Genomic DNA, 15,006 nt, shown 5'->3' on the forward strand with positions numbered 1-15,006 from the left:
AATCATTATAAGCAGCTGAAGAGCTACTGCTTTAAAAATCATTCACCTACCTATCATAACTATAAAAAATACCACGATTTAAGGTCAATCATTTGAAAAATTAAAAGATCTGAAAGAAAGGTTCATGAACACTACTGAGGTAGCCATCTAGTTTTATAGCAGTGCTTGTCAATGGCCTTCCCCTGTCAATTTCTAATAAAAAAAAATGCCTGACAGGCTTGCCTGTAGTCCAGTCTTATGGAGGGAGGTATTTTCTCTACTGAGAGTCTCTCTTCCCAAATGTCTCTAGCTTGTGTCAAGATGACATAAAACTAACCAGGACAGATGTATATGTAAGTGTTCTTAAATTTTCTCCTATTAATGATGAAACACTTCAGCCAGGCATGGTGCACATGTCTGTAACCCCCGAGACTGGAAGGTGAAGGGAAGAAGATTGACCCAGCTTTGGCTACACAGTAAATTTCAAAGCCAGCCTGGGCTACAAGAGACCCTACCCTGTTTCCAAACACTTAAATTTACATTTAGAACCTAGAGACATTTACATTTTTACTGCATGTTTTGGTAAAATAATCGGAATGCTTGCAAATGCAAATACGTTACAATGGGCTTGTTAGAATCTATTTTGAAATTATTATTTTGCATAATGATTATTGTTCTTCAAACTAAGGACATCCAATGCTGACACACAGTACACAAATATACACATGCACAAACAAGTACACACACCACACACACACTACAAAGGGCTGGGAAAAGAAATTTAATAGTAAAGTACTTGCTTACCATGTGCAAGGCCCTGGTTTAAGCAGGAATGGGAAGGGAAGAGAGAAGGGAAGAGAGGAAAAGGGGGCAGAGGGTGGAAGGGAGAAGAGCAGAGAACACTCAAGTCATTTAAAATATATAAAGGGGGCTTTCAGAGGACCGGAGCTCAGTTCCCAGCACCCACAGCAGGCAGCTCGTAACTGCCTGCAACTCCAGCTCCAGATCTGACGCCCTCTTCTGCCCCACATGCACACAGATACACACACAGATGTTGTCCTTCCCTAGTGTGGAGATTACAAGCACGTGCCATCTGTGCCTGACACTTTTGTGTGCTGTTGGGACTGAACTCCTGCCCCCACCTCCAAAGAACACATTTTCAGAGGAAAAACTACATTGTATAATTACATCTGAGAAACATGACTATCACAGAATTCTAAAGTATAAATATTCTGTCCATGAATAAATAGGAACTAACTATAAAGAAAACAAATTTAATTACAGTGTTTAATATAAACTGTATATGTAGGAATTGTCAAATTTCTGTACCTTTCAAAAGCCATTTAAACCAATGTGATTATATACCATACAATATGAAAATACATAATTTATATAGCACTGCCTATAAAACATAGTTTTAATGTATGTTTAGACAAAATATTAGGATGGTCACTTTGCTGTTAAAAATACAGTAAGGGCACTCCAGAGTTGGTGAAAAAGCGGTGGTTTACGTTTCGATTCTCTTTACTACTTGCTAGCATTCATCTACATAATTAAATCAACTGCAGTCCAGTAGTGTGCTATTATTCACTCCACTACTTTCCTTTGCCAGGGCACTTATGTGACTGGTCACTTGTTCCTAAACTTCTACCTCCTTTCTCTTCTAGCTGTCCTCTAACTACCAATTACTTACTCTTTGAAGTAATGTTTACATGTAGGTGTATGTAGTACGGAGATCAATAATTATCCAAGTGGTGAATCAAAGTGAGTTCTGGGAATCTGTGACCCGTGGCCAGGATACCTTGAGATAATAAGACGGCTTGAAGACAGTACTAACATGCAGTTGAAGCCTGACTGAAGCAGAAGGAAGTCTTCATGAGATGCCTTTTTGGATTATGGAAATCCTTGTTCAGACTTTTAGTTTCAATGTAGTCTTGAAACCTTTCACATCTGCCCTACAGTTCTGGGTATGGAAGAGAGTCCTATGTGTATATTCACTCACTCAGATACAGGATGCCTTCAACAGACTCCACCCACATAATTTTGCTTCATATGTATGTATTGTACCTTTTCTATCAGGCTCTATGCTCCTAGAATATAGAAATTAAAAACCTTCCTTTTCTATATATTTATGCACAGAATGTCACATACAAACATAATACTATAATAATGTTTATTCACCACTAAAAAGGATGAGACTAGGATGTCAAATATCATCACCAAAAGTTCATAGATAAAGTACATTAAAAAAAAGTGTGAAGAGGAAGGGGAGGCATCTCAGAATTGAGAGTTGTGGAGAGATGAAATTGCTATGCTGAGAAAAGGTACCAAACCACATAGCACGGTATAAATAAGAAATATGGCTTAATTTAAAATGTAGGAGGTTGCTAGTAACAAGCCTGAGCTATTGGCCAGGCATTTATAATTAATAGTAAGTTTCTGTGTGATTATTTGGGAGCAGCTGCCAGGACACAGAGAAACTCTGCCTATACCCTATCTCCTTATCAGCATCTTGAATTAAGACCCCAAATCAATGGCTTCATTATACTCTTCTTTTTCAGGTTGTTTTAAAGTTCAAGTCAGACTTTATTTTCCTAGTACTCGAAGTCCTGCAACAGCCTCTCACTGTCAGAGAAACCCAAATCCTCAGCATGGCTGCATCTCCTAGAAGTCCCAACACACACTATGCTCTGGTCTTACCTAGGCACTGAAACTTATCGGCCTGTTCTCCTCTCTGTGCACACTGCTCCCTTGTCATACATTCCTGAGTGTCTCCTCTGAATGCTATTTAAAGTACAAGTGCCATCTGTTGGGAAGCTGTTTCTAACTAACCACAATGAGGTAGATGTTACTCTTCTCTGAGATCCTACAGAATCTTATACACAATTTGATCTCTCTCTCTCTCTCTCTCTCTCTCTCTCTCTCTCTCTCTCTCTCTCTCTCTCTCTCTCTCTCCAGGTTCTGCATAAGAGGGAAAAAAGAGTTGTCTTTTGCTGTCTAGCTTATTCCATTTAATTTGATGATCTGCAGTTCCACTCATTTTCCTGCAAAAGAATGATTTTTTCCTTCTTTGTAGCTAAATAAAACCTCACTGTGCACATGTGCTACATTTTGTTTATATGTTCATCTGTTGATGAAAATCAAAGCTGATTTTATAACTTGGCTATTCTGAACAGCAGTGCAATAAGAATAGGTAGAGGGGTGTGATGCTTTGAATGTAATTGGCTCCCATAATCTCATAGGGAGTGGCACTATTGGGAGGTCTGGCCTTGTTGAAGTAGGTGTGGCCTTGTTGGAGGAATTGTGTAACTATGGGGGCAGGCTTTGAGGTCTCTTTTACTTAAGCTCCATTCAATGTCACAGTCTATTGCCTGCTGCCTGCAAGATATAGGATTCTCAGCTACTTCTCTAGCACTATGTCTGCCTGCGTGCTTCCTGCCAATGATAATAGACTAAACCTCTGAAACTGTAAGCCAGTCCTAATTAAAGGTTTGCATTTATAAGAGCTGCCATGGTCATGGTATCTCTTTACAGCAATTAAAACCTTAATTAAGGCAGGAGGGTGTCTCTATAGTATGCTGACTTGAATTGCTTTGGGTATCTTCTCAGGAATCAAATGGTGAGTCATAAGGCAGCTCTATTTTTAGTGTTCTGAGGGAACTCCAAACTGATTTCCACAGTGGCTGGAATAATTTACATCCTCCCCAGCAACACTCATCCTATCTCCTCCCCATCCTTCCCACATTGATGTTTGTTTTCTTAAAGGACAAAAATCTATATTTAAGTCAGCTGCCCCTCTCCCCCCACTGCCTCTCTCCTCCCTGATAAACCCTCATTGTCTCTCAAATGACTTAATGCAGCGGCTCGTAAGCAATTTCCAGCTCCAGTATCCCAATCTCAAACTTAATGCAAACCCTACATCCAGGCTTCCTTCCAGCCATCTCTCTGAAGCATTTTCTGAACTGTCTCCATGGTATCACAGTCACTCCTAGTCTCTGCTTCCACTGCACCTAATAAACAAGGGCTTGGTACCAGGTACTAGGATGTAGCTCAGTGGTAAAATCCTTGCTTAGCATTCTCAAACCCTGGGTCTAAACCCCAGCGTCCCACAAAATAGCAGGCTGACAAAGGGACTTAATGCCACATCTGCTAACTCCTGGTTATAACTAAGGCTACTGAGATGAAGCTCATCTGAGTACACACTGCTACAGGAGGTCTGAGCAGTGGTTGCCACTTTAATTAAAAAGACTAAAGCGTTTACAATTTGGCTCCTTAAGAAAACACTTCCATAGCCCTGGAATATATTTTGCTTTATGTTTATATTTTACTTTATGTGCTGATTAACATTAATAACCGCAACATATCTGACACTGGCACAGGCTCTGTTTCTAGTGAATTGGCACATTATCTCACTGAATTTTTATGACATTACAGAAGGCGTGGCTATTACTATTTCACCTTTATAGGCAAGGAATCTAGTTTTATCATTCTAGATCTATACTCTTTAAGATTTACTTTTATTATTTCTAATTATATTAATGTGTGCATGCCTGCATGTAGGTATGTGCATCTGAGTACAGGTTCCTGTGAAGGTGTTGGATCCTCTGGAGTGAGAGATGCAGATGGTTTGGAGCTGTCTGATGTGGGTGCTGGGAACTGAACTCAGGTCCTTTGAAACAGCAAGTACTTTTAATTGCTAAACCATCTATCTCTACAGCTCCTCAGATCCACATTATTTTGGGGGTGGGAGGGTTCAAGTCAGGATTTCTCTATGTAATAACTCTGGCCATCCTAGAACTCCCTTTGTGACCAAGCTGGCCTTGAACTCACAGACATCCACCCATTTGTGCTTCCCAAGGTGTGCACCACCACTGTGTGTTATATTGTGTACCCCAATATATTGTGTACCCTAATAAACTTATCTGAGGATCAGAGGACAGAGCCAGCCACTAGATTAGACATAGAGGCCAGAGAGCAGTGGCACACACCCTTAATCCTATCATTCTGGAGGCAGAGATCCATGTGATCTCTATGAGATCAAGGCCACACTGGAAACAGAGCCAGGCAGTGGTGGCACACATTTTTAATCCCAGCACTTGAGATCTCATGCCTTTTCTTGGAAAGCACACTCTCCTTTAATCTCAGGAAGTGACATGCCTGGGTGGAGAACGGTATATAAGGCATGAGGAGACAGGAACTAAGCAGCAGTTCAACTGAGACCCTCAGGGGTGAGGACTCAGAGGATTTCAGTCTAAGGATTCATGGAAACAGGATCTGCTGAGGGTTTGGCAAGGTGAGGTTGGCTATGGCTTGTTCCGTTTCTCTGATCTTTCAAAAAAGTTTATTAGCTGGGCAATGGTGGTGCACGCCTTGAATCCCAGCACTCGAGAGGCAGACAGATCTCTGTGAGTTCGAGGCCAGCCTGGTCTACAGAGTGAGATCCAGGAAAGGTGCAAAGCTACACAGAGAAACCCTGTCTCGAAAAACCAAAAAAAAAAAAAAAAGTTTATTAGCGTTCACAATATATTGGGGTATACAATATATCACCACACCACTGCCTGGCTAAATTCATCTTTCTAAACTGACCAGTCCTCCTTCTTCCCACTCAGTGCCCTACAGTAACGTCATACTGTCTGTCTAAACCCCAAAGTCCTTTGATTGGCTTTAAGTCCCCTAATCTGGGACAATTATAATCAGAAAGTTAAGAAAGCTTAGGAACGGTCCACCTCTATTTCAGACCTGGCCCCTGTCTAGTAAACTACGGCGCCCCCAGGGCTCACCTGCCGTCACGTGACCTGTGGAGGCTGCCGTGGTAGCTGCTCACTTTGCTGTGGACACTCCCCGCTTTGCTCCGTTGGTCATCCACCATGGCCAGCTGAGTTGAGGAAGCGTGTGTGGATGTCCCTTGAGTGGAAGTTCCTCTTGATTTCCGGATAATAGGAGTGTTTGGGTCCCTCAGGAGCGACTGAGCAAAGTCGGGTTCCTGGAGCACCTGCCGGCTCTCATTCACTATCCTACACAATACAACAGGAAGTTTAAGATACAAACATTCCTACAGACCAACAAAACAATACTGGTGGATGATCGTCTTGAAATTAACTGCTCCTCAAATTAAGTCTTTGGGGGCCGATTTGAGGTGACATTTTTGACAGAGGACAGACTGTAACAAAAATCTCTGTCAAAAACTGGGCCTGATGCCAGAAATCCTAGCATCTGGGATGTTGAGCTAAGAGAATCAGAAGTTCAAGGTTATCTTCACATTCAAAGCCAGGCTAACCTACATAAGACCTTGTGTCAAAACACAACAACAAAATAAACCCAATGCCATTCTGCTCTAAAGTGCTGTGACAGAGTAAGAAAATCAAGATTGTAGTTCCAGTTTTGTGAGCACATAGGCGATCTCAGCAAGTAACTATCCTGTCTTTCCTTCATTTTATTTATGAAATGAAGGCTGATAAGTCCATTATTTCTAAGAAATCCCTTTTAGCTAAAGATACCTGTGACCCTTTAGGTCTCAAAATATTTTTTTAATTTTATTTTTATGTGCATTGGTGTTTTTGTCATGGGTGTCAGGGTCTCCTGAAACTGGAGTTGCAGACAGGTGTGAGTTGCCATGTGGGTGCTGGGAAATTGAACTCGGGTCCTTTAGAAAAGCAGTCAGTGCTCTTAACCCTTGAGCCAGCTCTCCAGCCCCCATGGTCCCAAAATACTTTTAAAAATAATGATAAGATAGGAAAAAGTTTTATTTCATGCTCTGCAGAAGTAATAATGGCTTCATGATAACTGGATACAATTTTAATTTTCAAGAGCAGTTTAAGGCTCCATCTTGACTCAGCAGCAGGAACAGCAGTCTCCTGTTAGAACAAACCTGAGTAGTCAACCTCAGAACAAAGTGATATGAAAATCTAAATTAAGCAAATATTCATTGGAGTCCTAAACAATTTAAAGGGACAAATTATCAAAAGTAAAAGTTTTAAATGTTATGGCAGGATGGGCAGTAGATAGGTGTGCATTATGATGAATTAACAAAAAATCGAGTTAAATCACTGTAAAGTATCTGTGAGGATCAGCTAAAGTTAAAATTAAATGACGTTGATTGAAAAAATCAACCCCAACATGTAAAGCCTTGATCATTTATTGAGGAAGTATGTGTAAGTTCTCAAATTAACAGGGTTGTAACAGTCCCTGTTCTTCTCAGCACTGGGCTGACAGGTGAAAACAGGTATTTGATGAGTCCTTTACATCTAGTCCTTTAATCCATTTAATGTATTCTTGATATTTATAATAGAGTACCAATAGATAAGTTCTTACAAAGAAAAAATATGTCACCTCTAAAAGCAGCATCATATTTAATGAAAACATCAAGAACCACTAAAAATATTTTCTTTCTTCTAAGACAAGGTTTCTCTGTGTAACTCTGGCTGTCCTGGAACCCACTCTGTAGACCAGGCTGGCCTCGAACTCACACAAATCTGCCTGCTTCTGCCTCCTGAGTGCCAGGATTAAAGGTGTGTGCCACCACCACCTGGCTAACCAGAAATATTTTCATTAAAATCAGGAATATGATACTATCTATTACCACTACTCTTAATTAGCTCTTTCAACAGCTTCAGACTACAATTAAATAAAAGAAAGAATTTAAGGTTATGAACCTTTAATGTGCACTAAATTAGAAACGGAGCAATAGTCTATCTTTTCACATGTGTGGCAGACCACGAAAAGCCACGGAAAACTTCAAATAGAAGTTGAAGTTACTAATTCTTACACTGAGCAGCTATGTGGCTGTGGCCAGGTGTTTAAGCTGCTTAGTTTCTCATCTGAAAAGAGATGAGAATACACACCCACCTTCCCACGGAAGTCAGGGAGGCCAGGTAAACAGGAAGAGAAAAAGAAAACTATGTGAATATCTTGCAACGCTTAGTCTTCCCTCCTTACTAAAGATTGGAACGGGGAAGCATTTGTATGGCTCTGCTCAGCCATTTTCTGAAAAGCAGATTTTCAGTTGTCTGTTTATTTATTTATTTATTTGTTTGTTTTTAAGACAGAGTCTTCCTATCTTGCCCAGTGTGGCCTCAAACTCCTAATCCTCCTGCCTCAGCCTAATCAGTAACTAGGACTATAGGCACAAGCCACTGTGTCCAGCTAATTTTTCATTTTAAAGCCATGCTTCTGTGCCAAATATTACTAGTCACTGCTGATAGCTATAATCTTGTTAGAATACTTCTCCAAATCCAACAAGCTCTCGCGCACACATGCAGGCATGCGCGTGCATGCACGCACGCGCGCACCCACACCCACACCCACACACACCCACACACACACACACACACACACACACACACACACACACACAAGGGCTGTTACTACTATGGGAACTCATTAACTTACTCTTTTTTCCTACGACCATGGAAAAAACTGGCCCATTCAAAGCATGTCTTTTTGCTTCCAACCCAAAATATAGAGGGAATCCCGACTATGAGAGCCATCAGATACTTCATCAGAAAGAGAATCAGGTCCGGACGACTCATCTGAGTAACCTACAGGGAAGTAAAGAAAATCACCTTAAATATGTTCCTCTATTAAAGGCAAGTATAGAAATTATAAACACAACAGACAGCAGTGAAATCATGTTACAATTAGTATTCTCATTTCTAAAGTTCTATGGATAATCTTCTTGGATCCTCAAAAGAGCAGTGAGTACTCTTAACTGAGCCATCTCTCCAACCCTAAATCTTTTATATTCTCCACTAATTTTCTGTCTTCCTTTTGGTTTTAGCAGAGATACACTAAACACTTACATGACTGTGAACCTGCCGATTATCCTGTCAACTGTCACTTTTATGTTGCTAGTCAAGGTGGATGCTCTAGCCACTTGTCTTACTTTATTAATGCTCTTTCGCCTTATATTTTGTCTAACACTGTTCACTAGCTCTCTTCTTCCCCATACCAATACGTTTTCAAGGATTCCCCAACACCTTTTCATAGACTGCTTTCCCCAATTCCTGTCTTTGTGCCAGCTGTGCCTTTTAAAAGCAATGAGTAGTTCGCCACTAAAATGTAAACTCCACGAAGATGAAGGTTCACTTAATCTCCAAGTGTTTTATTTCCAGGGCCATACGCAGTGTTCAATACATGACTGATACTCATAAATACATATGTATTTAAATGTAACTTTTCCTTTAAAAATTTTTAGATAGGGTCTCACTGTATATCCCTGGCTGATGCAGAACTCCCTATGTAGACCAGGCTGGCCTCAAACCCACAGAGATCCACCTGCCTCTGCCTCCTGAGTGCTGGGATCAAGGGCGTAAGCCATGACACCTGGCTACTTATGCTTGGCTTTATCAGAAAGAAATTAGTTAAAAGCTTGATAGTGCTGGCGCATGCCTTTGATCCCTCATTCAGGAGGCCGAGGCAAGTGGATCTCTGTGAGTTCAAGACTAGTCTAGTCTACAAAGCAAGTTCCAGGACAGTTAGGACTGTTTGTTATACAGAGAAATCCTGTCTCAAAAAAACCAAAAAGGGGGGGTCGGGGAAGAAAAGAAAAAAGGGAAAAAAATTACAGTTAAAATTATTCAGCACCACATCCTCTTCACCAGACAGTGCTTCTTTCCATAGCTACCTAGCTTTTCAAGTATTCAGAGTAATTTTCACAAAAATATTATTTTGTCATTACTAACTCTGCCTAGAGTTACTTAAAATTTCTCCCTTCAGGTTCCCTTCTTTTCCCACTGACACAATGCTCTTGGATGCCTTCTTGGGTAGGGTATGCCAGTCCTTTGTCTAAAAGCCTCTCTGTCCATTAACCTTGAGTGGACATACAGCATAGCCATGCTAACATTTGTTACTATCAAGTCCACTGTCTGCAAAGTCCTGCTGCTGCTGGAGAGACCCCTGCTTTTACTCTGGAGACTTTTGCCTCTGGTAGTCTTTAATTTTGCATTCAATACTCCTTATTGTCTTTTACTTATCACTAGCATTCTGGTTGTTGTTTTAACCAATTTTGTTGTTGTTGTTGTTCTCTGTGTAGCCCTGGGTGTCCTGGAACTCACTCTACAGACTATGCTGAACTCAGAGATCTAAGGCCTGGAATTAAAGGTGTACACCACCATGCCCAGGTTCAATATATGTTCTTAAATATTTACTTATTTTATGTGTGTAGTGTTTTTCCTGCATGTATGTCCATGTGCCATCTGCATGCCTGGTTCCTACACAGACCAGAGGATGGCACTGGATCTCTGGGAACTGGACTGTAGGCTGTCATGCAGGTGCTGGGAACTGAATCCAGGTCCACGGCAAGGGCAGCAAGTGCTCTTAGCCATTTCTCTGAGCTTTCTCTCCAATCCCACAACACATTTTTAAAGGAAGAGTTTCTTAAAATATTAACGAACAAAGGTGTGTTTCATAAAAAACAAAAACAAAAACAAAAACCGACACATAGTTACAACAATGCTTGTACCTAACAAATGTTCAAAAATACATCTCCCGGAGCACTGCTGTCTCCCGGGTGAGGCTGGAGAGATGTCTCCGCAGTTAGGAGCACTTCTGATTTCAGTTCCTAGCACCCATACTGGGGAGGGGGTGGTTATACATGCCTGTAACTTTAGCTCCAGAGGATCTGACACCCTCTTCTGGTCTCCTCAAGCACCCACACATATGTGTCATATACTCACTCAGACATATAAAAATAAAGCTTAAAAAAAGATACTCAGTGCTGAAATAAAACACGGAGACCATAACCCCCTCTTGAAGGATTTTTTACATTAGTATGCTGAAATTTCTGAAAGGTCCTGGAGTAAGAAAACTGTTGACTCATTTTTTTTTTTTCTAAGCCGGTAGGACACTGAAGAGTTGGAAAGGGCAAATTCTAGGCATTGTCCTATAGTTGATGAGCCTATTCATCTCAGAAAAATCTTCTTTTTATTTACTGTTTCTATTTTAAAACAATGTCCTTTAACATGGGAATCCCTTGAACTAGCACACATTCATTCTCCCTCTGGCTCCACGGCCTGTTTTTTTTTTTTTTTTTTTTCCTTTGGTTTTTCGAGACAGGGTTTCTCTGTGTAGCTTTGCGCCTTTCCTGGAGCTCACTTGGTAGCCCAGGCTGGCCTCGAACTCACAGAGATCCGCCTGGCTCTGCCTCCCGAGTGCTGGGATTAAAGGCGTGCGCCGCCACCACCGCCTGGCTCTGTTTTTTTTTTTTTTTTTTTTTTTTTTAAGACAAGGTTTCACTCTGAAGCCCAAGCTGGCCTTGAACTTATAGTAATCCTCCTCTGACACCTGAGTGCACAGCACGTGGGTGAGCTACCACACAAGCTTGGCTTTGAACTATTGCTTCTCCTGCCTTAACGTCCTAGGTACTAAGATTAGAGGTGTGTGCCACCACATCCTGGCTGGAAAAACCGCAGTTAAGGAGACACTAATTTTTACATCTAATTTTGTTGTCTTCTCCATGATTTAAAAATCCACCAAACCAATTAACATATACATTAACCATGGTTGTATGTATCCAGAGAGAGCGATGGGAAGGGGAATCCCTACCGAGGTAGAGTATAGCAAGAATGAAGTGGCTAAGAAATACGCTTCAAATCACATTTGCTTATATCCAATGAGTGGTCAAATGAGGACTGACCAGAAAAAGATATTTAACTGTACAGAGGTGATTTAATTCTGTATACAAAGAGGGGCTAGAGAGATACCTCAGAAGTTAAGAACATTGGCTGTTCTTCCAAAGGGCTTGGGTTTGATTCCTAGCATCCATATGGTGGCTCACAACAATCTCTAACTCTAGTTCTTGGGGATCAGATGCCCTTTTCTGGCCTCCTTGGGCACTAGGTATACACACAGACACATATGCACCAAAACACTCATCTACATAAATAATAATAAAGAAATTTAAATACAATGAGGAAGACATGAATAACTTTAGAAAATAAACTAGTAAAGCTGTAAACAGGAAGTGCAATGGGAGAGCTCAACGGAAATCACGTGATTCCTAGAAGTGTTGCAGCTGTCAAGTACTGGCCTGAGCAATGTGTCTCCACAAATCACTTGAAAAGTGAAGTGCCTTGAACTTGTGCCTATAAGGGAAGGATCAGCTGAGGTTGGAATACTCATGGACTTTGTGTAAGCCCTTCATTTTGTAGATAAGGAATCAAAATGATCCACCTTAAAGTGAAATTTATTTGGACCTTCAGTCATTTAAATTTTGAGTGTTACTATGTTCCGCAGCAGATGAGTCAGAAAATTCTGTGCCCTTGTTGAATCTCCATTCTAGGGAGAGCGAAGGTAGAATGCTAATACACAGGGAATGAGGAAATCTTAGGCTTTCAGGGAGCAATAAAGTAACTAAAGCAAGGCGAGGAGCAGAGGAGAGAAGAGTATTTGGGGTATGAAATGACAGAGAAGGATTAGATACTATCAGAATGGCCAAGGTCTCTCCACAAACACGACACATTAAGTCGGGGTTGAGGGTATATTTTGGAGTGCAAGTATTTCAAACAAACATTGATAATGATAATCCTAAGGAAAATCTGTTACTCTTGAAGAAAAGCAAAGTGGCCAGTAAAGCTAGAGCCAGCTAGAGCCAGCTAGAGCCAGCTAGAGCCAGCTAGAGCCGAGCATGCAGGAGGAGGAGGATGACAGGAGACACAAAGAAGCAGCGGGAATCGATGATGTCTGGTCCTGCAGGCAGTGGTAAGAATACAAAGCTTTTGTTTTGTTTTGTTTTTCAAGGCAGGGTTTCTCTGTGTAGCTTTGGCACCTGTCCTGAACCTTGCTCTGTAGATCAGGCTGGCCTTGAACTCACAGAGATCCGCCTGGCTCTGCTTCCCGAGTGCTGGGATTAAAGGTGTGTGCCACTGCCGCCCGGCAAGAATACAAATTTTATTCCAGTACAACAGGAAGCCATTGAAGGGCTTTATTCAAAGGGGTAACCAAGTTCACGTATGTTTTCAAACATTATTATGGCTACCATACTGAACAAACTGTGAAAGAGTAAGATGCAAGCAGAAGGCCACTGTGCAAGCGGATGAATGCTTGGTCAGGGGAGGAAGTGGAGACTGTACAAAGCTAATGGGTTGAATGCAAAGTATGAGAGGAGACAAGGCTCGCAGATGCCTCCCAATTAAGTGTCTAAGCAACTGGGGGACGCAAATACCAATCAGAGAATTGGGGGGAAACTGGGGGTGAGATGCAGGAAGCAGGTTTTAGGAGAAATATTAAGAGTTCTAAATTAAGCTTGGAAACATCATGCAACTGGGCATTCTGGAGCTTAGACACATGTCTAAAACATGGGGAGATTAAGACTACCCAGAAAGGGGAGGTGGAGCGAGCACAGACGAGAAGTCCTACTTTCCAAGTCCTTTCCTCCAGTGTTTTACATGCTGTATAGTACTACTGTCTTTCATAAATCAACATTGCTCACATAACAGAAATGTTTAAAGGGAAGGAGTGCTGAAAACAAAATCGGCAACACCCAGAGCAACCACAAAAACCCTCAGTCATGCAAGCAGCACACAGGGGATTTGAAGGAGAGCAGGGAAGGAGCACTGAACAGAGTATTGCAAGATTCCGCTTAGACCCACGATTCCAGGAGAAACGAGTGAGCACTTGGGGATGGCAAGACAGTGACTCAAGAAATGTGCTGAGTGTTGGAGCTCAAGTCCAGGACACCAAGGGGAGAATGTCAAGTGACTGCTGCAGAAGGAGCTTCTGAGAGAAAGAGCTTGGAGAATGCATTGTCTGGTTATACATCCCAGAGAACACAAAAATACTGAGGGTGGGTATTATATAAACAGTCACACAGGGCAAAGCCCATCAAATAAATGTATCTAAATAAGGGAAAAGGAATATATGTTCAGTTTTACTTAAAATAACCCTATAATGAAGTAAATTAATAGTTTAAAGGAAAAAACTTGAAAAATAAATCGATCCTTAAATAGTAAAGGGGACAAATGAGAAGCACTACATTGTTTTATCTTTTATAAAAGTTCTTGAAAACACCAGAATCTTTCTGATGTTATAAAATATAACCTGTCTTAAGTTTTGTTTCTGGTGCAGTGATAAAATACTCTGACCAAAACACAAACCAAACTAAACCAACCAACCAAACAAACAAACCAAGAACCAAAAAACCTTTGGGACAGAGGGTTTACTTTAGTTCACAATTCCAGGTTTCAGCCTAACCACTCCAGGGAGCCACAGCAGCAGGACCGTGAGACAAGTGGCCTTATCACAGCCACAGTCAGGGCAGGGACACAATGAATGTATCCATGATTGGTGCTCAGCTAGTTTTCTCTACTTTTACATGTCTACGACCCAAATCCATGGTGTTATCCATAGGAGACTGGGTCTTTGAAGCCACATCATTTCCTGTAATTAAGATAATTCCCCACCAACATAGCTGGAGGCCAACCGGATCTAGACCATCCCCCATTGAGATTCTCTTTCCCTAGTGGTCTAGAACAGATTGCACCAGGCTGATATTCAAAACTAATGATCACATAATCCTAACTCAATTCATCCTATGTATTTCTTTGGCTTGCCATCTAGGAAACCAAGAAGACTCCCAGATAAAGGAGACACCTACATCTATTTTTTTTTTTTTGACAAAAGCCTGGCTAGCTATAAACAACCTAGATGACATTATCTTCTAAACACCTGATCTCCACAATATTCTAATTTTAGCTAATAGTACTGCTAGATGGCTTTATTGAAGCATCACCTGGAAAACATTCACCTATATCTTATTTTTTCCTATTTAGATTAATAATCTAACAAAGCCCTGAAGTTTAAATGCTAAGTAAATGGAAAAAATTACTCATGTTAAGGAGGGAAAACCTTGCACAAAAAGAAAACCACCTACGGTATATTCACATTGTTAGAATTCTGTAATTGCGCAGCTCGGGGTCCTGTGTCTAACGTCTTATATCATCAGTGGGTGCAGGCGACTGCGTACCGCAGCGTGGTCACGCAGTCTCCGACTTAAAAAGCTGACCGCAGACCCCCACCCCCTTCTTTCTGTTT

The 15,006-nt window shown here is 41.2% G+C and overlaps 1 protein-coding gene across 6 annotated transcripts in view; it reads right to left on the reverse strand.

The window, feature by feature from the left end:
- Positions 1-15,006, reverse strand: part of Fzd3 (frizzled class receptor 3) — a 71,389-nt gene that overhangs the window by 12,931 nt on the left and 43,452 nt on the right. For all 6 annotated transcript variants that reach the window (XR_013042491.1, XR_013042492.1, XM_076545219.1 and 3 more), the window contains 2 exons: positions 8,368-8,516; positions 5,760-5,993 (listed from right to left, as the gene is read on the reverse strand). Coding sequence is in view for 4 of the 6 variants with exons in the window: in XM_076545219.1 (XP_076401334.1) it covers positions 5,760-5,993; positions 8,368-8,516 (383 nt within the window). In the remaining 2 variants the exon portion in view is untranslated. The remainder of the gene's footprint in view (positions 1-5,759; positions 5,994-8,367; positions 8,517-15,006) is intronic.

Source organism: Peromyscus maniculatus, chromosome 9 (genome assembly GCF_049852395.1).
Source record: "Peromyscus maniculatus bairdii isolate BWxNUB_F1_BW_parent chromosome 9, HU_Pman_BW_mat_3.1, whole genome shotgun sequence".
Taxonomy (NCBI): Eukaryota; Metazoa; Chordata; class Mammalia; order Rodentia; family Cricetidae; genus Peromyscus; species Peromyscus maniculatus.